The 22,771-nt window shown below is 41.6% G+C and overlaps 1 protein-coding gene and 1 long non-coding RNA gene across 2 annotated transcripts in view; both read right to left on the bottom strand.

Annotated features, from left to right (window-relative positions):
* The window catches only part of LOC137203931 (uncharacterized), a 29,034-nt gene extending 24,627 nt beyond the window's left edge, over window positions 1-4,407 (bottom strand). The window contains exon 1 of the long non-coding RNA XR_010933373.1: window positions 4,340-4,407. This is a non-coding gene — a long non-coding RNA (uncharacterized lncRNA). The remainder of the gene's footprint in view (window positions 1-4,339) is intronic.
* Window positions 4,408-8,745: 4,338 nt separating this feature from the next.
* The window catches only part of KNTC1 (kinetochore associated 1), a 71,354-nt gene continuing 57,328 nt past the window's right edge, over window positions 8,746-22,771 (bottom strand). The window contains exons 53-64 of the mRNA XM_067701013.1: window positions 22,331-22,409; window positions 21,000-21,118; window positions 20,200-20,335; window positions 19,447-19,542; window positions 19,019-19,075; window positions 16,091-16,145; window positions 15,938-16,001; window positions 15,241-15,370; window positions 14,097-14,186; window positions 13,486-13,631; window positions 12,587-12,677; window positions 8,746-11,310 (exon numbers count right to left, since the gene is read on the bottom strand). Coding sequence (XP_067557114.1) covers window positions 11,290-11,310; window positions 12,587-12,677; window positions 13,486-13,631; window positions 14,097-14,186; window positions 15,241-15,370; window positions 15,938-16,001; window positions 16,091-16,145; window positions 19,019-19,075; window positions 19,447-19,542; window positions 20,200-20,335; window positions 21,000-21,118; window positions 22,331-22,409 — 1,084 coding nt within the window. The 3' untranslated portion in view covers window positions 8,746-11,289. The remainder of the gene's footprint in view (window positions 11,311-12,586; window positions 12,678-13,485; window positions 13,632-14,096; window positions 14,187-15,240; window positions 15,371-15,937; window positions 16,002-16,090; window positions 16,146-19,018; window positions 19,076-19,446; window positions 19,543-20,199; window positions 20,336-20,999; window positions 21,119-22,330; window positions 22,410-22,771) is intronic.

Below are 22,771 nucleotides of genomic sequence, written 5' to 3'. Positions count from 1 at the left end.
CCCTGCATTGGCAGGCGGATTCTCAACCACTGCGCCACCAGGGAAGCCCCAGAATTCTTATTTTTACATGGCAAACTTATGAATGATTCAACTATTACAATCAGTGTTGTATACTGTGGTTGGTGAAGAGTCATCTTAGAAAGAAAGAGATTGAAACACCAGCATATGCATTCATATCATTTGATGACAAAAGTTTTCCTAGATATTCTGGCTCCATGTGACCAAAAACATCATCAACTACAGGGCATGTGATATTATGGGGTGGGAAGAAGAGGAAGAAAGTTTGTAAATTACCACTTCTTCTTTTGAGGTATGAAATATAGTATGGGTTATGAGTAACATCCTTTCAGACTTAAAAAATCAAGTCTATATAAAGAACACTGGAAAAAAATAAGTTGACAAGAATCCTGGTTTTGAGATCATGCCATTTCTCCTGATTCATCATATTATTTCTTTGAATGAAAGGACTATCTTAACACTTCATATGTAGATGCATAGTCATATAAATAAGATATTCTCTTAAGTAATTCAAGGAACTTGGATACTGAGTAAATGTCATGTAATAAAGAATGAGTGGGAGTTAACTAGGCAAAGAGAGAATGGGAGCAAAGACTTGAAACAGCATATGGTGTGTGCAGAGAATCGCTCCCAGAGACAAGACAGGGAGTGGAAAAAAATCTGATCATAGAGTCTTAACTGATATCTTAAGAATGAGTAAGCCAATATGTATACATATAGAAAATAATAAAAACCCCTCAAAGTATCAAGGTGGTTAAAAAGCTATACGACAGGGCTTCCCTGGTGGCACAGTGCACTGAGAGTCCGCCTGCCGATGTAGGGGACACGGGTTCGTGCCCCGGTCTGGGAAGATTCCACGTGCCGCGGAGTGACTGGGCCCGTGAGCCATGGCCGCTGAGCCTGCGTGTCCGGAGCTCTCCACAATGGGAGAGGCCACAACAGTGAGAGGCCCGCGTACCACACACACACACACACACACACACACACACACACACACACACACAAAAGCTATAGGACATAACAATATTATTTATAATAGCCAAAAGGTGGAAACAGCACAAATTTCCATCAATGGATAAGCAAAATGTGGTCTATCTATGCCATGGAATATTATTCCACCATGAAAAGGAATGAAGTACTGATACATACTACAACATGGATGAACCTCGTGGCCACTAAAGACCACATACTGTATGATTCCATTTACAGGAAATGTCCAGAATAGGCAATTCCATAGAGACAGAGAGTATATTAGTGGCTGCTTGTGGGTGGGTGGGGTTTGGGAGGGGGAATAGGGGGATGATAGCTAAAACGTATGGGGTTTCTTTTAGAGGTGATGGAAATGTTCTAAAGTTGACTGTGGGGACTTCCCTGGTGGTGCAGTAGTTAAGAATCCACCTGCCAGTGCAGGGGACACAGGCTCGAGCCCTAGTCTGGGAAGATCCCACATGCCGCAGAGCAACTAAGCCCGTGCACCACAACTACTGAGCCTGCACTCTAGAGCCCACGTGCCACAACTACTAAAGCCTGCGCGCTAGAGCCCCTGCTCTGCAACAAGAGAAGCCACTGCAATGAAAAGCCCGCGCACCGCAACAATGAGTAAACCCCACTCGCCACAACTAGAGAAAGCCCGCGCGCAGCAACAAAGACCCAAGGCAGCCAAAAATAAATAAATAAATAAATTTATATTTGTGAATATTCTCAAAACTATTGAATAGTATACTTTAAATATGTGAATTTTATGGTGTGTGAACTATATCTCAATAAAACCTTTTTTTGTTTAAGCTGTAGGATTACTTACCAAGGGAAAGTCAGTTTAGAGGTTGTATTCTTTGGTCTTATGGATGTTGGAAGGAGAGTTCAAAAAGAGAAATTGCTCTAGAAATTTCTTTATTTCCTTTAGAAAACATTCAGCCTTGGTTGTTCTAGAAGCACAAGTTCTTGTTTTCTGGTTGCTTTTGAATATGTAAAGAGTGCCAGAAAGAAAAAAAACCCCACTTTGTAGCTCTCTAATCGTTTGTAAAGTTTATGGTAAGACTTAGCTGTTGTGAGTTAAGATTTAGAATCTTGCTGTGCATCCTGGTTAAGATCATATAGTGTGATGGCCACTCGACTCTGAGATATGCAGATACACTGTGGATTTAACTCATCCACAAATCTCAAGTGGAAAAGGGAGGGGAGATAAGCCAGAATGGAAGACAAGATGTTTGTCCTGGCATTTTTTCCCCTTCAACAAGAGTATTGTAAGGTCTCCCACTAGGATGGCTAAAATTAAAAGGACTGATATACATGCACCCCAGTGTTCATTGCAGCACTATTTACAACAGCCAACACATGGAAGCAACCTAAATGTCCATCTACAGAGGAAAGGATAAAGAAGATGTGCTACATATATACCATGGAATATTACTCAGCCATAAAAAAGAATGAAATAATGCCATTTGCAGCAACATGGATGGATCTAGTGATTATCATACTAAATGAAGTGTCAGACAAAGACACATATATGGTATCACTCATATGTGGAATCTAATTTTTTTTTTTTTTTTGCGGTACATGGGCCTCTCACTGTTGTGGCCTCTCCCGTTGCGGAGCACAGGCTCCGGATGCGCAGGCTCAGCGGCCATGGCTCACGGGCCCAGCCGCTCCGCGGCATGTGGGATCTTCCCGGACCGGGGCACGAACCCGTGTCCCCTGCATTGGCAGGCGGACCCTCAACCACTATGCCACCAGGGAAGCCCCTAATCTAATTTTTTAAACAATGATACAAATGAGCTTATTTACAAAACAGAAACAGACTTACAGATATCAAAAGAAAACTTATGATTACCAAAGGGGAAACGTGGATGGGAGGGATAAATCAGGAGCTTGAGATTAACATACATACACTATTATATATGATGGATAACCAATAAGGACCTCCTGTATAGCTCAGGGAATTATACTCAATATTCTGTGATAACCTATATGAGAAAAAATCTGAAAAAGAATCAATATATGTATAATTGAATCACTTTGCTGTACACCTGAAACTAACACAACATTGTAAATCAACTATACTCCAATAAACATTTTAAAAAATAAAAATAAATTTTAAAAATAATAAAATTAAAATGACTGATGATTCCAAGTGTTGTCAAGGATGTGGAGCAATCTCTCTTTCGCTGGTGGGAGTGTAGACGGTACAACCGCTGTGGCAAGACTGTTTGGCAACATATATATATATATTAAATAAATTTATTTATTTTTGGCTGTGTTGGGTCTTCATTGCTGCGCGCAGGCTTTCTCTAGTTGTGGTGAGAGGGGGCTACTCTTGGTTGCGGTGCACGGGCTTCTCATTGTGGTGGCTTCTCTTGTTGCGGAGCACAGGCTCTAGGCATGCGGGCTTCAGTAGTTGTGGCACACAGGCTTAGTTGCTCCGCGGCATGTAGGATCTTCCCGGACCAGGGCTCGAACCCGTGTGCCCTGCATTGGCAGGCAGGTTCTTAACCCCTGAGCCACCAGGGAAGCCCCTGAACTTAAGATTTATGTGCTTTATTGGATGTAAATTATACCTCAGTATTAAGAGTATTGCATAGTAGGGACTTCCTGGGTGGTCCAGTGGGTAAGACTCCGCGCTCCCAATGCAGGCGGCCCAGGTTCGATCCCTGGTCAGGGAACTTGATCCCAAATGCCACAACTAAGATCCTGCGTGCTGCAACTGGGACCCTGCACAACCTAAATCAATCAATCAAAAAGAGTATTGCAGAGTAAAGTCGTCTGTCCCAGTAGTTTCCACAATGGTGTGCACAGGACAATCCATTGGATATAGGAAGAAAGTATTAGCATCTCCATTTTTTATTTCCTCTTTTTAAAAACTTAACTATATTTGATTTATAATACTGTGTTAATTTCAGGTGTACAGCCTTCAGGTTCTTTTCCATTGTAGGTTATGACAAGATATTGAATATAGTTCCTATTTCTTCTTTTCAAAATCTCTACTAAAAGAATACACATTGGGAGTACATATTCAGAATTTTTTACTGAAGGACATGCAATAAAAAACTTTGGTGGGGGAGCAGTAGTCTATTATACGTAGGGCACCAACATTCAACAAAAAAGGAACACGTTGGTTATCTTAAGCACCTATGTATGCTTGCTTAGCTACTCCCCCCTGGATGGATGTCATCACCAAAACTATTTAGTCTTATTCTCTTACTTAAAGAAAACTTGTCAAAAACTACCCAAGGGAGGGATCCAATGTGTTTACATAAGCACAGCAAGTAGATTCCAAATTTCTGGGCCCCAGAAGAAACAGAAGAAAGAAGACTGAATATCCTACCTGTTGTCAGACCACCGTTTCCATCCTCGGGAAGGGCAAGCAGCGCCTCACTAATTAAATTCTCTACTCCAGCTAGTCAAAGGAATGGTTATTGAGCCACCTCATGGAAAGTCAGAGATGATGAAAGACTGTGCGTGAGTCATGAAAATTAAATGTAATGTCTTTACTTATTTAATTGTTGCTAAATTCCTCCCTTTTTTTTTTTTTTTGGTTCTGTGTAATGAGGTTCCTTCATTTGTTCATGTGACCATGAAACATTCGAGGAAGGAAATTTACCCTGAAAAATGGGTAGCCAAAATTCATTTCTCTCATACATATATATTAAGAGTCTACTACATGAGGCATGGCTCTAAGGTATGGGGACAAAATAATGAATGGTGAGACAATCAATAAAGAAGGCGACAAAGATAATTTTGAACAGTTTTGTGAAGGAAGTACATACGTTCACGCCCTAGCAAGTGACTGGGATGGGGAGACACTGGCCAGAGAAAAGGGGAGAGTGGTAGGAACTGAGGCCAGAAAGGTAGGTGGGCTGGATCCAATTTTAAGCCATGGTATGGATGGGCAGGTAGCACTGAGCTATAACAGATCCACCTTTTAAATCCTGTGCTTTAAAAAATGTGACCCTTGGGGCTTCCCTGGTGGCGCAGTGGTTGAGAGTCCGCCTGCCGATGCAGGGGACATGGGTTCGTGCCCCGGTCCAGGAAGATCCCACATGCCGCAGAGCGGCTGGGCCCGTGAGCCATGGCTGCTGAGCCTGCACGTCCAGAGCCTGTGCTCCACAACGGGAGAGGCCACAACAGTGAGAGGCCCACGTACTGCAAAAAAACAAAAAAAAAAAAACAAAAAAAACACAAAAAAATGTGACCCTTGGGCTTCCCTGGTGGCGCAGTGGTTGAGAGTCTGCCTGCCGATGCAGGGGACACGGGTTCGTGCCCCAGTCCGGGAAGATCCCACATGCCGCGGAGAGGCTGGGCCCGTGAGCCATGGCCGCTGAGCCTGCGTGCCCGGAGCCTGTGTTCCGCAACGGGAGAGGCCACAACAGTGAGAAGCCCACGTATCGGGGAAAAAAAAAAAAAAAGTGACCCTCCACAGGGGTTGCCTTTTTTGGGTAGATGTACCGAGAGGAGAACATTTTTATAGAAAATCTTCCTAGAGAGTGTTGACAAAAAAAATTAATCAATAGTCAATCTAAAAAAGAAATGAAAAATTTTACTTGAGCCAACCTGAGGATTATAAGTCGGGAGAGTGTCTCAGAGAGCTCTGAGGACTGCTCCCAAGAGGTAAGGGGGGAGGTGAGTATAGACGTGATTTTGGTGAAGGGTGCGTGCAATCAAGCACACATCTTGACAGAAGGTTGCTGCTACTCACCAGGGAGAGACATCTTAGTGGTTTTAGTGCTTTTCTAAGTATGGGAAGAGGCAAGAAACTGGGTTCACAAAATCCTCTCCTGAAAATATTTGGGGACCAGTTCTGCCAGTTTTCCCAGAGCACAAAGTGACTCATCCCCATCCTTTCAGGAGGTGTTGTAGGTCAGTGACTACAGCAACTAATGACTAGATTCCTGTAGAACCGGATGGTGGGCAACATTCTTTATTTTACAACCCCTTCCTTTCAGTCTTAATTGCAACCAAGGTTTGGGAGGCATTTCGTGACCAATTTGTCTCATGGCACTAGGAATGTGCATTCCCAGGTCAGGTGGGGATTTTGTTGATGGGCCACTCAGTGTGCTATTACTGGCCTAGGCTCTGTTAACTGTAACCAAAGGCCTCTGGACCACCTGTCTTACTGGTCTGTTATGGTCCAGGAAATGGTTCCTTCTTGTTGCTTCTTCCCATTATCTAGAGCTACACTATTACAATCATTGATCTTATAGAACTATATTTTTGATCATTTCAAGTCATCTAGTCATCATTAATTTAAAAAAAAATTATTTATTTTTGGCACATTGGGTCTTCGTTGCTGCGTGTAGGCTTTCTCTAGTTGCAGCAAACAGGGGCTGCTCTTCGTTGCAGTGCGTGGGCTTCTCATTGTGGTGGCTTCTCTTGTTGCAGAACACGGGCTCTAGGCGTGTGAGCTTCAGTAGTTGTGGCACGTGGGTTTCAGTATTTGTGGCTCTTGGGCTCTAGAGCACAAGCTCAGTAGTTGTGGTGTACGGGTTCAGCTGCTCCCTGGCATGTGGGGCCTTCCCGGACCAGGGCTCGAACCTGTGTCCCCTGCATTGGAAGGCAGATTCTTAACCACTGTGCCACAAGGGAGGCCCTAGTAGTCATTTTTTTGTTTTTGTTTTTTTTTTGCAGTTCGCGGGCCTCTCACTGCCGTGGCCTCTCCCGTTGAGGAGCACAGGCTCCGGACGCGCAGGCTCAGCGGCCATGGCTCACGGGCCCAGCCGCTCCACGGCATGTGGGATCCTCCCAGACCAGGGCACGAACCCGTGTCCCCTGCATCGGCAGGCAGACTGTCAACCACTGTGCCACCAGGGAAGCCCGGTAATCATTAATTTTATCTGAGGTCCAGTCACACATTTGGTAATGCAAGAAACAATAATCTTGTAAAATAGGCAGAATACAAGAAATATAGCTAGGGCTTCCCTTGTGGCGCAGTGGTTAAGAACCCGCCTGCCAATGCAGGGGACACGGGTTGGATCCCTGGTCTGGGAAGATCCCACATGCCATGGAGCAACTAAGCCCGTGTGCCACAACTACTGAGCCTGCGCTCTAGAGTCCGTGAGCCACAACTACTGAGCCCACGTGCTGCAACTACTGCGCCCACGTGCCGCAACTACTGAAGCCCATGCGCCTAGAGCCCGTGCTCCACAACAAGAGAAGCCACCGCAGTGAAAAGCCCACGCATCGCAATGAAGAGTAGCCCCCGCTCCCCACAACTAGAGAAAGCCCATGCGCAGCAATGAAGACCCAGCACAGCCAATAAATAAATAAATAAATAAGTAAATAAAAGATTAAGGGAAAAAAAGAGAAAGAAATATAGCTAGTAACATTAGTAATCATAAGTATTTTAGCTAAGAACTTTCATTACATGCAGTCCAGTATCTCCCCAGGTTGTCTGACCAGTCTGTTCTGCACCAACCTTCTTTTTTCTTTTTTAAAAATATTTATTTATTTGGCTGCATCGGGTCTTAGTTGCAGCACAAGGGATCTCTAGTTGCAGCACACAAGCCCTGAGGCATGTGGAATTTTAGTTCCCCTACCAGGGATCGAACCTGCGTCCCCTGCACCGGAAGGCAGATTGTTAACTGGACCACCAGGGAAGTCCCTGCACCAATCTTTATAAGGGAACCAATATATTGGTAAGGCGAGTGGTAGCTCATTGTGACCCGTTATAGAATTGCGAAAGGAATGGCATCTTCTGAGGCAGTGGTCCCCAAGCTTTGTGACACCAAGGACTGGTTTTGTGGAAGACAATTTTTCTACGGATGGGGGAGGGATGGTTCAGGAGGTAATGTGAGCGATGGGGAGAGGCAGATGAAGCTTCACTCGCTCGTCTGCCACTCACCTCCTGCCGTGCAGCCCTGTTCCTAACAGGCTGTGGGCTGCTATCGGTCCACGGCCCAGGGCTTGGGGACCCCTGTTCTAAGGAGTTACATGGCTGGTGCTAGAAGAAGAGAAATTGAGCTTTATGGTTGTGCAGGTATTTCTGCCACAGGGGAGGTCTGGTTGTGCATAATGCAGACGCACAATGCACACTAAAGAGGCCAAAACAAGCAGAGAAAAAGTTTTAAGTTTTTCTTGTCTTAAAATGCAAAATTTTCTTTTTTTTGGCCATGCCGCGCTGCATGCGGGATCTTAGTTCCCTGACCAGGAATCGAACCTGCGCCCCATGCAGTGGAAGCGCGGAGTCTTAAGCACTGGATTGCCAGGGAAGTCCTATAATGTGAACTTTTATTTCATCAAGACCTTTGTTTCTAATTTGAGCAAAGGTGCCAGTGTGCCTCAGTTGGCGACTTGGATTTTATGTTAAGTGACAATGGTGAGCCAGTAAAAAGTGTGACGCAGGACAAGATGAGATCGGGCTTATGTTTTAAGAATATACTTAGGGAAGGGGACGGAGAATGGCTGTATGGAGACAAGAGTGGAAAGATAAAAACGATCATGGCTAATAAAAATATAATAAATATAACAACAAAAAGTATCCTGGCTAATTATGTATCTGAACTTAAATTCAAATATATTTATATTCCATAAAGCTACTTCTTTGGCATATCAAAAGCTAACCCGTTACCTATCAGAACTGTGCATGTCTGTTAATCTTCCATCAATTTATTTGATAAATTTTCCTAATCTAGAATTATTTTATTTTGAGGGATAATTGACATATAACATTAGTTTCAGGCGTACAACATAATGAGTCAATATTTGTATATACAATGCAATGGTCACCACAATAAATCTAGTTAACATCCAGAGCTTTATTCTGAACAATGAAACCAGTTAAGACTGGGAAAGAACTCCTTTTTTAGCGCAGCTTGAGTCCATGAAGCCGGAACGTTCATTTCCATTTGTTACGTTCTAGTGCCACCACTTGACCCTTTCATTCCTTGCACATTTATGCCCAAGAATACCATCACAGGCTCTACTCGTGATCTCAGGCTTATAATTACAGTTTTCTTAAGGTTCAATCACATAGATATTAAAGAAATACAAATGTAAATACTGAGACACTATTTTCACCTATGAAATTAGCAAAAAGTTTAAAAAAGTATGATTGCCAGGACTTCCCTGGTGATGCAGTGGTTAAGAAGGATCCACCTGCCAATGCAGGGGACATGGGTTCGATCCCTGGTCCAGGAAGACCCCACATGCCGCAGAGCAACTAAGCCCATGTGCCACAACTGCTGAAGCCCATGCGCCTAGAGCCTGTGCTCTGCAAGAAGAGAAATCACCACAGTGAGAAGCCCATGCACTGCAACGAAGAGTAGCCCCTGCTCGCTGCAACTAGAGAAAGCCTGCGCGCAGCAACGAAGACCCAACGCAGCCAAAAGTAAATAAATGAAAAAAAAAAAAAGAGTATGATCACCCAACGTTGGGGAGGATACAGTAAAGCAGACATTCATGTTTCTGGTAGGAATAGGCTTTTGTGAAGAAGACCTTTTGAAATGCATGCAGTTTTGGCAATTTGCATCCAGTCTTTAAAATGTCCTTCTCAGAGTTCCCTGGCAGTCCAGTGGTTAGGGCTCTGAGCTTCCACTGCAAGGGGCACAGGTTCAATCACAGGTTAAGGAACTAAGAGCCCGCAAGCCACTCGGCATGGTCAAAAAAAAAAAAAAAAATCCTTTATTCCCTTTGATCTGGTGAATCTGTTCCTGGGAATGTATCTTAAGGAAATAACTCCAAATAAGGAAAAAGGTTTGTGGAAAATATTGATGTAAATTTCCAGAAGAGAGCAAGTGGATGACCATCTAAACCTACTGCAAGTAGCAGGTTTACAAACGAGGGGATTAAGGCTTTGAGACGTTATATAACTTGTCCAGGATCACACAGCTAGTAGGTGATAGAGCCAGAGGTCAAACCCAGACTTGTTTTTTATCCAAAACCCATGTTTTTAGTCATATCACGTTGTTTCCTGTACAGAAATAATATTTTTCTCAACAGGCAAAGGCAAACAAATTCTAGCATTATCAAATTCAGTTTATTCACAAGTAGAGCAAAAGACTACACAGGCAGGATAGAGGTGTGAGTGACGTTTCTGTGTGCTGGGTCCCGGCTGCAGGCTCTCAACTCCATGCCACCCTTGCAGGCCAGCTTCCATCCTGCCCTGTCCTGCCGGGGGCTTACAGCCTGCAGACTGCGTCTCCCAGACCCCTTGCCAGATGGCTTCTGTTCATTCCTGCTATTTCTTGGCACTGGCACGACAATCAGGAGGCTGGAGAAAGCAAAACCCTGCCTCTTTTCCCTTCTGGAGGCGGCAGCACTACAGCCAAGGGTGACCAAGCACTGCGTGGGCAGCAGTGCCAGCACAGCAGCGCCCGAGCTCCGAGGCAAAGCAGCTTCCTTTTCTCTTTTTTTAATTAATTAATTGTTTATTTAATTTAATTTTTATTTTTGGCCGTGTCGGGTCTTAGTTGCGGCACACAGGATCTTCGTTGAGGCGTGCAGGAACTTTTCGTTGCAGTGCGCTGGCTCTTTGCTGCAGCTCGCGGGCTTCTAATTGTGGCGTTCGGGTTTTCTCTTCTCTAGTTTTGGCACACAGGCTCCAGAGCACATGGGCTCTGTAGTTGTGGCACTCAGGCTCTGTAGTTGCGGCACACAGCCTTAGTTGCCCTGCGGCATGTGGGATCTTAGTCCCCTGACCAGGGATTGAACCTGCGTCCCCTGCATTGGAAGACGGATTCTTTACCACTGGACCACCAGGGAAGTCTCAAAGCAGCTTCTGATGTTAGGCAAACAGCCCCTTCCCTTTAGTTTCTCCAGCGCCCCCTCTTCATCTCCCTTTTGCCTTTCAGTCCTCTTGACAGCTTTGTAACCAATTCCTGACACTCAGTCCTTCTCTGCTTCAACTAGCTAGAGTGGTTTCTGTATTTCTGGCTGGCCACTGACGGATACGCTCTGCAGCAAAGATTATACACATATTTACTAGAATGATGTTAAAAAGACTGACATTCTTATTTATATAGATGGAAGAAACAGGATATAAGTAGTTGCTTTTCTTATGGGGGGAGCAAAAAACTTTCCTTCATATAGAGTGCAAAAAACTAATAGTCTTTACAAGTTATACACGTAACTGGCAAAGAAAATATTTATTAATTTGTGACATGAGTTCTTTATGAGACTGTTATGCTATTATTAAGCATCTTAGTTATTACTTCTCGAGGAACATCTGACAATAGCTACTGTACACAGATTGCGCAATTTAAAAACTGTAATAAATAGGGTCATTTGATAACAGATTCCAAACTTCCTCTTATTCTTCTTGAAAAAAGTTTTGATGATCTACTATGATCCATTAAGAAACACCTAAATGGGAAGAAACACAGAAGCATTTTTATGAGTGTCACTTAGTTTTTTAAATAGAAAATGGTTTGATAAACTATAGAACTTAAGCCCTTAACTATATTGCTAAAAATCTACGTATGAGATTATTTTGCATTTTAGACAGATATGATTGGAGAAAAACAGATACATTTTAAGGGCCACAAATCTGTCTCCTGAATCAATATTCTCCCTTTTTAAAAAAAGTAATCTTATGTCATTGAGCACAACAGACTGGAAGTGGAGAAGGGAAGTTATTAATGGATGTTAACAAAATGCAGGCTTATTTTAATGTGATTGATCTGGACCAAGGGAAGAAAAAAACCGCTAATAACTTAATTACGTCCACTAAAACTACCAAAACATGATCAAAATTAAAATTTTTACCTTATATTTAAGTTCAGAACAGGAATAAATGATTTACGTGCATATTTTATGCACAAAAACATTTGGAAGAACATACACCAAATTGTTAAGAATGATCTTATCTCTGGTTTCTGAGATTTCAAGTTATCAGTTTTCTTCTTATTATTTTTGCTCTTCCAGATTTCTTTTTTTAAAAAAACTATCTATCTATCTAACTATTTATTTATTTGACTGCATTGGGCCTTAGTTGTGGCATGCAGGATCTTTCGTCATGGCGCACAGGCTTCTCTGTAGTTGTGGCACGCGAGCTGCAGAGCGCACAGGCTCCATAGCTGTGGTGTGGCCTTAGTTGCCCCGCGGTATGTGGGATCTTAGTTCCCCAACCAGGGATCCAACTGGCATCCCCTGCATTGGAAGGCGGATTCTCAACCACTGGACCACCAGGGAAGTTCCGTTCTTCCAGATTTCCTTGTTTTTCTATAGTGAATGTATATGTCTTAGCTAATTAAAGAAGAAGTAATAAAAGCAATGGATACTCCAGCACAACATTAATCAATGCCCTTTAAAATTTAGTTTGTCGGGGAGTTCCCTGGCGGTCCAGTGGTTAGGACTCTGCCCTTTCACTGCCGAGGGCCAGGGTTCAATCCCTGGTTGGGGAACTAAGATCCCACAAGCCGCACAGTGCGGCCAAAAAATTAAATAAATAAACCCGAGAGTGGAACCTAGGCCTCTTGATTCCTGGTCTGGGATTCTCTCATACAAAAAGTGAAATATAAAAATACATGCAGTCACGCATAAAAATCCATTTATCTCCAGAACAGGTTGGCTCAATTTTAAGACCCTAGAAATAAAAATCGTGTCAGGTTAGAACCCAGTAACTCTGGGCCAGATTTACCTTCAGAGTTTCACAGGGAGTGGCTCCTGGTGGCACAGGTTTCCCACAGTGCTTGTAATATTCAGTTATAAAGATGGAAGCTTCATCTAAACTATGGAATCAACAAGAAGAGGAGCATGAGGAAAATGTGGGAGTGATAAATACGTTTGCCCTGTCCACTGTGGTGATGGCTTCACAGGTGTATACAAATATCAGAATTTATCAAGTGGCATACTTGAAGTATGTGCAGTTGATTATATATATCAATTTTACCTCAAAAAATACTACTTGTTCATAAATGACAACCTGTAATTATGGTTGGATCACAAGTGGTAAACAAGCAGAAAGAAATCCATGGCATGGCACTGAGAAAGTGACACCTCCAGGGATCAGCACAGTTAGACCAAATGTAGGGATGGACCCAGAAACATTTCAATCCTGACTAAGCTTTCCCTTTCTTCTGTGCCAGCCCATTTCTCCCTTCTTTTTACTTTCCAAATTCCCTCCGAACCCTATGCCAAGAAGCTTACTATTTCTAAACTTGTGGGTGCTGGAAAATTAGATAACCAAGCTTAGCAAAAATTATGTTACATATAGCTACTGATTATTTGGTCAAGTGTCTAAGGAATAAAGTTGTCATGTAGGGTTTTAGAGCAGGACTATTTTGGGAGGTCAGGCAGCTTGATTAATTGTCTGATTCCAAGTTCATGTTCCAAGAGATTGGATTACAAGACAACTAACCTCTTAGTATGTGTTAGTAGCAAGGTATGTGTAACGTAGTGATGCTACAGCTTAATTATTTGGAGCCTTTAATTACAATCAAATAGCTTTACGATTATTTGATATTTTCCTCCAAAATAAAGATAAATTTTAAGGAAATTCTACATTAAGTTGTTTTTTAAAAAATTTTATTAACTTACCTTAACTCATTTGCCAAATAGTTTACTAGTTCAGTGACGTTGTTGGTATTCATCATGTGTGATTTCAACACTGGGAAGTATTTTGTCTTTGCCAAAATCCCAAACTCCTTCTTATCTATGATATTATTCAGGACCAGACTTCTAACCTGTAGAATGACAGGTGTCATCACACGCAAAATGTGTTAGATGCCATGTCATCTTATTCAATACCAAAACATTTCTGACAATTAGGAGTTAAATTATCATCGCATCGTGACTAAGCCTCCTCTTTGAGGGTGGGCAGGGGGGACTGCTTTGGTCCATTTCTGTATACAGTGAATAAATAAAAAGTTGTTGTTAAGCACTTTGGGACTTTTTGCAAGGAAAACTGTTCACAATGACAAGTATTGAAGGCTACAGATTTTCCACTGAGTAGAGCACTAAATAAACAAGACAGCCAGGGTCCCTGCATTTTAAAAATTTAATGAGGCCTTAATGAAAGCCAAATAATTGTATATATTAACAAACAGATCGAGATGGTAGGTTTTCAGCTTAATCTTGGTTTGGGGAAAATTTATTACCTTCTAATATCAAGTTTTTCATAACAAAAGGGAGAGGAAATTGCCTCTTACTTGATGTGAAAACCCTGCCAGCTGGCCAGTATTCATATGTTCCTCTAACTGCTGTAAAATGATCTGAGGGTCACAGGAGCCCAGAAAATTCTAGAGAAAAAAAATCAAAACATAATTAATGGAAAAGTATAATTACTACTAATTTCTGTCAAACCTGGAAGGTTTTCATTTTTAAATTTGAAATATCATAAAGCATATCTACTACAGGAAAAAAACCACCTCTATCAACAACAACAAAATTATTGAAATAAGGAAAAAAAGCATTTTACAAATAACTATTCCAACAGCAAAGAGTTGCTTAATAAGCATTTTGTCATTCTAAGTGCCAAAAGGAATCTATTTAAATACTAAAACTCTGAAAAGCATCAATGGATGAGTTTAAGAAGTCAAAAAGGAACAAAGTCAAAGACAGGCACAGATGGCTCTGAAGAAATGCAACGAATAGAGCAAGTGAGAAATAAAAATTATGCTCACTTATATAGATCTCTACGTACTGGCTTCTCTACCCGTGGGGAAATAATTGTAAAACGTTTCCAAATGCTTTGTTCTATTTATTCTATAGTATAAAGGGGATGGGAGTTATTTTTAAAAGTTCTATCCTCAGAAGGCTCGTGGTGCCTTTGTTAGACACCCACACACAACCTGACTCTTCTCTCCTTTATCTCCCACATCTAATCACCAAGTAAAGCTGTATCTTTCCCACCTAGCTCATTTTCGTTGCCACCACCCTACTTTGGGTACTTATCCCCTCAGGCTTCCCCTGCCTAGCCACAAGATTGTTGGATAATTCCTATTCAAATGCAATGATTCCCAAGAGTTTCACTTCTCGCCCCCTCTCTCCTCTGATCAGGCCCACGTGGATTATTCCTTCAAAAATACTGCCTGATCATTTCACTTTATTCTGGCAGGAAAATTCACTGTTCCCCACTGATAAAGAATAAGGTGCAAACTCCTCTTCGGGCATCCGTCAGACAAACCTTCATCTGTCTCTCAGTCTTGCCTCCCACCAGACCCCCACACAAACCTTCCACCCCACTCATGCTTTACAGGTTTAGCGAAAAGAAAGTGGAACCTTTTGCAGGGGACATGCAGCATGAGACCTTCCACACCCTTGGCAGCCCCGGAGGAACATTTTGCAAAATACCTTTATTTCCTGGTGCCTTTTTTCCGAGTGGGGCATGAGCATTAGACAGGCTAATGCAAAAGCTGGAAGCTCTAACTGGACATACTGCCTGGCCACTCTGATCAGGTCAAGATCATCTGAAACTGGACATCTTCAAGAGAGCACGGTAATTAGTTAATAACCTGTCATATTCACTAGATTATACTGGCCTTCCTAGTTTTCCACAGTGGTTACCTGTTTACGGTTTCAGTAATTTTAAACATTAAAATGCTGGTGCATAACGTATGCCTAGTAATGAGTAGTTTGAGCCTTTTATGACATCCTTCGTGGAATAAAAGACTTGATCTACAGGAACACAGACTCCTGACTGCAGCTATAATTGTGGCTGAAAGTCTATACATGGCTAAAGACGAATACTTAGAAGACTCAAAATCCATGAGACAACACTGTATGATTTACGGTAGTCACAAAGGTGCTCTATACTCACATTAAAACTGGGTACAAAGTTTAGGGAATGCAGGTTGAATATAAGTTCACTAGTTGCACTGCATGTGGAAAGTAGACATTGTAAAAATAATAGAGATATTTTATTTTCAAATCAAGTGGTATGCTTAACTTCCCCCCAAAAAGGAATTACTCACAGGAACGTTTATTAGAAAGGAATTTTATAGGCAACAAATCTGATTTTGGGGGGTAGGAAAACAAATATTTTACTTACTCTAGGACAGCGATGAGACTCTCACAACAATCTGACAGCTGACTGGGGCTTAAAGGACAAGAGGCTGAAAATTAAAAGCAACAATAATGTGTCTATATGCATAAGTATAAAAGGCTACTGTCAGTGTGTCGGGGAGAGGGGAGAGAAAGATACCTGAAAGTAGCGGTATCTGAACCACGCGCTGCCAGGCTCTGCTGAAGTAGGGAACCTGCGGAAACAAGTTTATTAAAGAATTCATGTCTGGGATCTTATGAACCTCTCTTTATTTTGCAGTCACAGAACTATATACACTTAGAGCTTATATTCTTGATGTTAAGACCAAAATTATAAGTTGATATCTCCCAGTTCTAGATCATTAAGATTCTAGGAGAATTTTCTTCATAACTGTATATTTCAGGATATTAACATATAATCCTGGCTGATTCATTATTATTAATTTTGCTCTGCAAAATACCTTATTTATTTATATTTGAAAAAACTGAAGTATAGTTGATTTAAAATATTATATGCAAGTGATTCAGTATTTTCACAGATTATACTCCACTAAAAGTTATTATAAGATAATGGCTATAATTCCTTGTGCTATATACTATATCCTTGTTGCTTATCTGTTTCATATGTAGTAGTTTGTACCTCTTCATCCCATATCCCTAATTTGCCACTCCCCGCTTCCCTCTGGTAACCACTTGTTTGTTTTCTCTGAGTCTGTTTCTGTTTTACATACACACTCATTTGTATTATTTGTTTAGATTCCGCATATAAGTGATATCTTACAGTATTTGTCTTTCTCTATCTGATTTACTTCATTAAGCATGTTACTGCAAATGGCAAAATTGTATTCTTTTTTTATGGCTGGGTAGTATTCCATTGTATCTATCTATCTACACCATAGCTTCTTTATCCACTCATCTGTTGATGGGCATTTAGATTGCTTCTGTATCTTTGCTACTGTAAACATATAGTGTTGCTATGAACATTGGGGTCCATGTATCTTTCCACGATTCATTATTGTTGCATTTGGGAAAAAAGTGTCAGAACTCAATTCAGAAAACAAAATTTATACTAAGTCTATGTATGTGCCAGACATTGTGCTAGGACCATAGGAAAGGCGGAAGGAGAGAAAGAATTTCAGAAAATAAATAAGGCAACACATAAATTTCCATCAACAGGAGGAGTGGTTAAATAACTTATGATACACTTTATTCCACATTTTGGAGAACAATTAAGAGTTAAAAATCATGAAATAGGGCTTCCCTGGTGGCGCAGTGGTTGAGAGTCCGCCTGCCGATGCAGGGGACACGGGTTCATGCCCCGGTCCGGGAAGATCCCACATGCCGTGGAGCGGCTGGGCCCGTGAGCCATGGCCGCTGAGCCTACGCATCCGGAGCACAGCAGTGAGAGGCCCGCGTACCAAAAAAAAAAAAAAAAAAAGAAATACCTCAAAAGATTAAACATAGTCATTGTAAGACCCAATAATTCCACTCCTAGGTACACACTCAAAAGAAACAAAAACATATGTTCACTTATACACAAATGTTCACAGAGTAGCATTATTCATAATAATCAAAAAGTGGAACCAACCCAAATATCCATCAACTGATGAATGGATAAATAAAATGTGGTCTATCCATATGATGAAACATTATTCAGCAATAAAAAGGAAAGATATGGGATTTCCTTGGTGGCTCAGTGGTTGAGAATCTGCCTGCCAATTCAGGGGACATGGGTTGGAGCCCTGGTCTGGGAAGATCCCACATGCCGCAGAGCACCTAAGCCTGTGCGCCACAATTACTGAGCCCGTGCTCTAGAGCCCGCGAGCCACAACTACTGAGCCAGTGTGCCACAACTACTAAAGCTTGCGTGCCTAGAGCCCGTACTCCGCAGCAAGAGAAGCCACTGCAATGAGAAGCCCACGCACCACAACAAAGAGTAGCCCCCGCTCGTTGCAACTAGAGAAAGCCCGTGTGAAGCAACAAAGACCCAATGAAGCCAAAAATAAATTAATTAATTAATTTTTTTTAAAAAAAGGTATGATACATGCGATTATGTAGCTGAACATTGAAAACATTATGGTAAGTGAAAGAAGCACAAAGGCCACATATTGTATGACTCCATTGATATGAAATGCCCAGAAGAGATAAATCCATAGAGACTGTAAGTAGACTAGTGGTTACCAGCGGCTAGAGGGAGGGGGGAAGAAGGAATGAATGATCCGTGATGGATATGGGGTATATTTTCAGGGTGAAGAAAATGTTCTAGAATTAGATAGTGGTGTTGGTAACACACTCTGTGAATATACTAAAAGCCACCTAACTGTACACTTTAAAAGGGTAAATTTTATGTGTGAATTATATCAAAAAAAAAAAAGATCTATACGTGCTGATGTGAAACTATCTCCAAGATACATTGTTATGTGGAAAAAAACACTTTGTCTAGAATGTGATTGCATTTATATGTACCAAAATGAATACATACACACACAACACCCACACCCACACATATATGCGCCCACACCCCTGCTTATATATAATAGGAAAGCTCTAGAAGAAAACATAAGAAATTGTCAACAGTAGTCACTTCGGGGGAGATAATTATGAAGGGAAATGGTAAAGAAAGATTTTCATGTTTTACTCAGCATATGTTCTAATTTATTAAACTAAGAATAAATTATATATTTCTATTATATATATATATATATATGTATATAATGTGTGTGAACAACACATGAAATTTAGAAAAGATGAATAAGACATGGTCTTTGACTTTAAGGGTCCTCAAAGTCCAAGAGGGGCAGTCGAATGTGTGATTTAAATAAATTATACCGTGACCAATGTTATAGTTGAGCCAAAGTGTTTTGAAGGCATAAATGAAGATGTGATTCCTGAGGCCTGAAGAACTGGGAGAAGTGATGTCGTGGATGAGACAATGTCCAAGCTGAGTTTTCTGGGTCCAGGCACCACTTTAATGGAACAGCAACCTGCAGCTTCACTGAGGAGCTGACTACTTAATCCAGTGTATCCAGCACTAGCCGGTGAGTATAAAGATTAAATTCTGTAAAATTTACTTTAGAAAACTACATACCTGCCATAAAGAATAGATGCTAGAAATGGCTGTTAAAACCTTCCTTAGATAAGGAATCTGAAAAAATAAAACACAAAAGTTCTGAAGACCACCCAAACAGAAAATTCCAATGTGAAAATTAAACTTGCACAAGAATATCAGTAAAATTTATCTTCCATGAGGACCACCAGAGAAGGTCACTTACAAATTCACAAACATCAAAAGAGGCCAGGGAAACTTCCATTTGTTTCCAATGAAATTTATGTCAGTTTTGAGTTTGCACTTTCTCTGGCCTAACGCCAAGTTCTTTAAGTTGGGCATGAAGCCAGTGAGAGTGAATGTTTTCAGCATCCATCTGTTCAATAACAAGTATCAGTGCAAAATGTTTAGGAGATGCTGTGCAAAATCTTTAAAATATACTGCAGTCTAGGGCACTGAGTCTTACTTACCATTCTGAAGCCAAGAAGCTTTTGCAAGAGTCCATTCCAAAGCTGCAGGTCATAGATTTTGTATTCTAAACAAAGCTCAGTCACCAACCTTACGGCCTGAAGCAGACAAAAAAAAAATTCATACTGTTTCAAGACACCAGTAAATCAAACCACCTTTGGAAAAGGTAGGGCAGCTAAAGACAAAACATGCTTATAGTCTAAGTGTGTCTATTGCCTAATTTCAGTGAAGGCCCTCATCTCTCTAGGGAAAGAAAAAAAAAATTATTCTTTTTCTTTCTTGCCGTTATGGACTCACAGCATCTCAGACTCCCCTTCCTCCCCGCTTTGTTTCATCTGTCCTAGAACAGTTTGCCTGTTGGCCTTATACACTTCTCGCCCTGGGCTCCAAATGCCTCAGAGACTACATTCCCACCAGTAACTAGAAGGAAGAGAAACAATACTCCCTACACAGGGAAGTCTGTCTAGATGAGGACAGGCAGGACTTGGGGAGGGATTATAAAAGTGTTCCCTCGGGTAGGTGGGATGGCTTCAGGCCTTAGGCTTTCAGGGAGAGAGGTAAGGGGACTTCCAAGTTGCCTTGTCACCTGCCAGGATAGGAAAGTCAGGAAGCCCTCAGAGCAGTAGACCTGTTCAGGAACCAAGAGTTCCTCTGGTTCTGTCTTTCAGAACTCTGAGTGGTGGCAGACAGCTGAGTGAACACAAGAGCATCTGAGAAGACGGAGGCCCCACTGCCGGATGACTCTGTGTACATACCATGGATTCGTGGCTGTGGTTTTTCCATAGACCTTTAATCATTCCTTCTTTAGGACTGTTGCAAAATAATTCATATGTGATGGGGATATTCAGAGCCTCAAATGATGCCAGAAAAGTTATACATTTCAAATAAGATCTGGAAAACAGAGGCATGTATGGGAATCATCCTCACTGACCATATTTACATTTAAAATAATTTCCCTTGGAAATATCAGACAGTTTGTTGTTAAATGTCTATTTTAAGCTTCTAAATATAGTCATGGAATATTAGAAAGAAATCAATTTGAGGGGCTTCCCTGGTGGCGCAGTGGTTAAGAATCTGCCTGCCGCGGAGCAACAAAGCCTATGTGCCACAACTACTGAGCCTGTGAGCCATAACTACTGAAGTCCACGCACCTAGAGCCCATGCTCCACAATAAGAGAAGCCACTGCAATGAGAAGCCTGCACACTGCAACGAAGAGTAGCCTTCGCTCGCTGCAACTAGAGAAAGCCCGTGCACAGCAACAAAGACCCAACGCAGCCAAAAATAAATAAATAAAATAAATTTATACATATATAAAAAGAAATCAATCTGAGCAAGATGAAGAAAACACTCAGTTTCTAAATGTCTCAAAGACTCGAGGGAAATAAGATGTTCTTAAAGGCCTGTTTCCCCTTTGTCAGAACGTCAAGGACACCCGAGGCAACAGAACCACGTTGACAAGGCCCCTCTAACGCGCTCTTCTGAACTATGGGGCTTAAAAGTTATGCTTCCAAAGAATCTGTTTTCTATTAATACGATTTTTAAACTTCCACTTACTTCACTTCTTCAATGGGTTTTTTGAAGAGAGATTCTACAGTTTCCTTGTCAGCCAAATAGAGCAGACACTGCAGGGCTCGCGTTCTGTGGGCGAAAGTGAGCTGGTGCACACCTAACGTCTGTAAGACCAAAAGAGGTTTGTAGAGCTGTGCCGCGTGTTGTAGTTGGATAACTGAGTTTCCATCTAGGTAACATGAGCCACATCAGTTTTTAAAACATTAAAGTCTATGTCTGCCCTTAGGGAGTCAGTGGTTCTTAAAGTGTGTTCCATGGACCCCTGCATGGGGGCTGGAGGGTTTCTTACACTCTTTGAGAAGGAAAATAGTTAGAACCATTTTTGTAATAATACTATAATGGTATACCTGCCTTTTACACTGTGTTAATATTTGCACTGATGGTGCAAAAGCACTGGTGGGTGAACGGTAGGACACCCACCTGCTGTGGCAGCCACCACATTCTTCACATTTGCAGTATTGCAAACAAGAGACGTCCACTTAAGAAGGTTCTTGAAGCAATAAGAATTAATTTTATTAAACCTCAACTCCTGAATATAGTACTATGAGTTCACACTTGAATACGTGTTACTATTAATTAATCAAAACATATTCATTAATGTTCTACATGACTGAACAGGAGGTACTCGTAAAGCACACCGCGAGGCCATGGGTTTTTTCAGGGAAAAGCCCTTGTATGACTGAGCTGTGAGCTGAACCAGGCACTTTTCATGGAACACCATTTTTACTTGAAAGAATGACTATCAGATAAACTAATACGCAAGAAGGGATTTTTCCCCCCTTGCGGTCAAAGACACACAATCAGCATCTCAGCCTTTTCCCCATTCTTCCTTCTATCTACACCTTTACTCTCCCTCTGCTCCAACTGCCCCAGAGAACATTTCTATATGTAAAAGCCTGAAGGCCGGAGATCGAGTTGCCTTTAGGTATAAGGGAAAGTTATCCCTAGAGTTTAGTGGGGAGGGGTGTGACAGCTCAGGCAGGGCCTGGAGACCAGGGTGGAGACTTCTCTCAGGCTGGCTCGTTGGGGCCTCTGGTATTAGGGATGCAGCTGGACCAGGGCGTTAAAACAGTGAATGTGGATAACCCATGGGAATTGTCAACAGCTGCACCACTCAGTTTGCCAAGCAGGATGTTTCAGAAGCCAGCACTAAACGGAGCTCGGCAGATACTACAATCCTCATCTGTAGAGTAAGACGTACTTTGAGTAAGTACAGAAGTGAGCATTATCTTAATCATTTGTAAATGGTAAATATGCAGGAAAAAATGTTAAGCTTAGATGTAAAGATGAGCTTCGACTAAGTTCGTAGAGCTTACAGTTGTAGCTGATGTTGCAAAAATGAACAGCATTCTTGAACTATAATCAACCGGACGAGACAGAAGGAGATACAGGACTCTGAAAAAAAATTGTTAATTACATTTAGACTTTAACTTAGTGAGAGGTTAGCAAAACAAGAGACCTGTTTTACTCTCCATAGAAAAAGTCATTAGACATCCCAAACGCAGCCCTGAAGGGCTATCTCCTTTAAAGGGTGCTTAATTTTTTTCTTGAGTTCCTTCACAGCTAAAGAAGATAATAAAGACAATAAATGTCACGCGTCAGTCCTCTCATCTATGAAATGGCTAGTCAACCTCCCAAAACGTATATTCTTTCTAGTTAAGGAATTAATACAAATCATACTAACCATAGCTGCAAAGTACATTGAACGCTACACATGGAAACTTCAGGTTTAGTTCACAGGACCTTGTTAGTGGCAC

This window comes from Pseudorca crassidens, chromosome 12 (genome assembly GCF_039906515.1).
Source record: "Pseudorca crassidens isolate mPseCra1 chromosome 12, mPseCra1.hap1, whole genome shotgun sequence".
NCBI lineage: Eukaryota > Metazoa > Chordata > Mammalia > Artiodactyla > Delphinidae > Pseudorca > Pseudorca crassidens.
The sequence above is the reverse complement of the archived record's forward strand: the minus strand, read 5'-3'. Positions and strand labels throughout refer to the sequence as shown.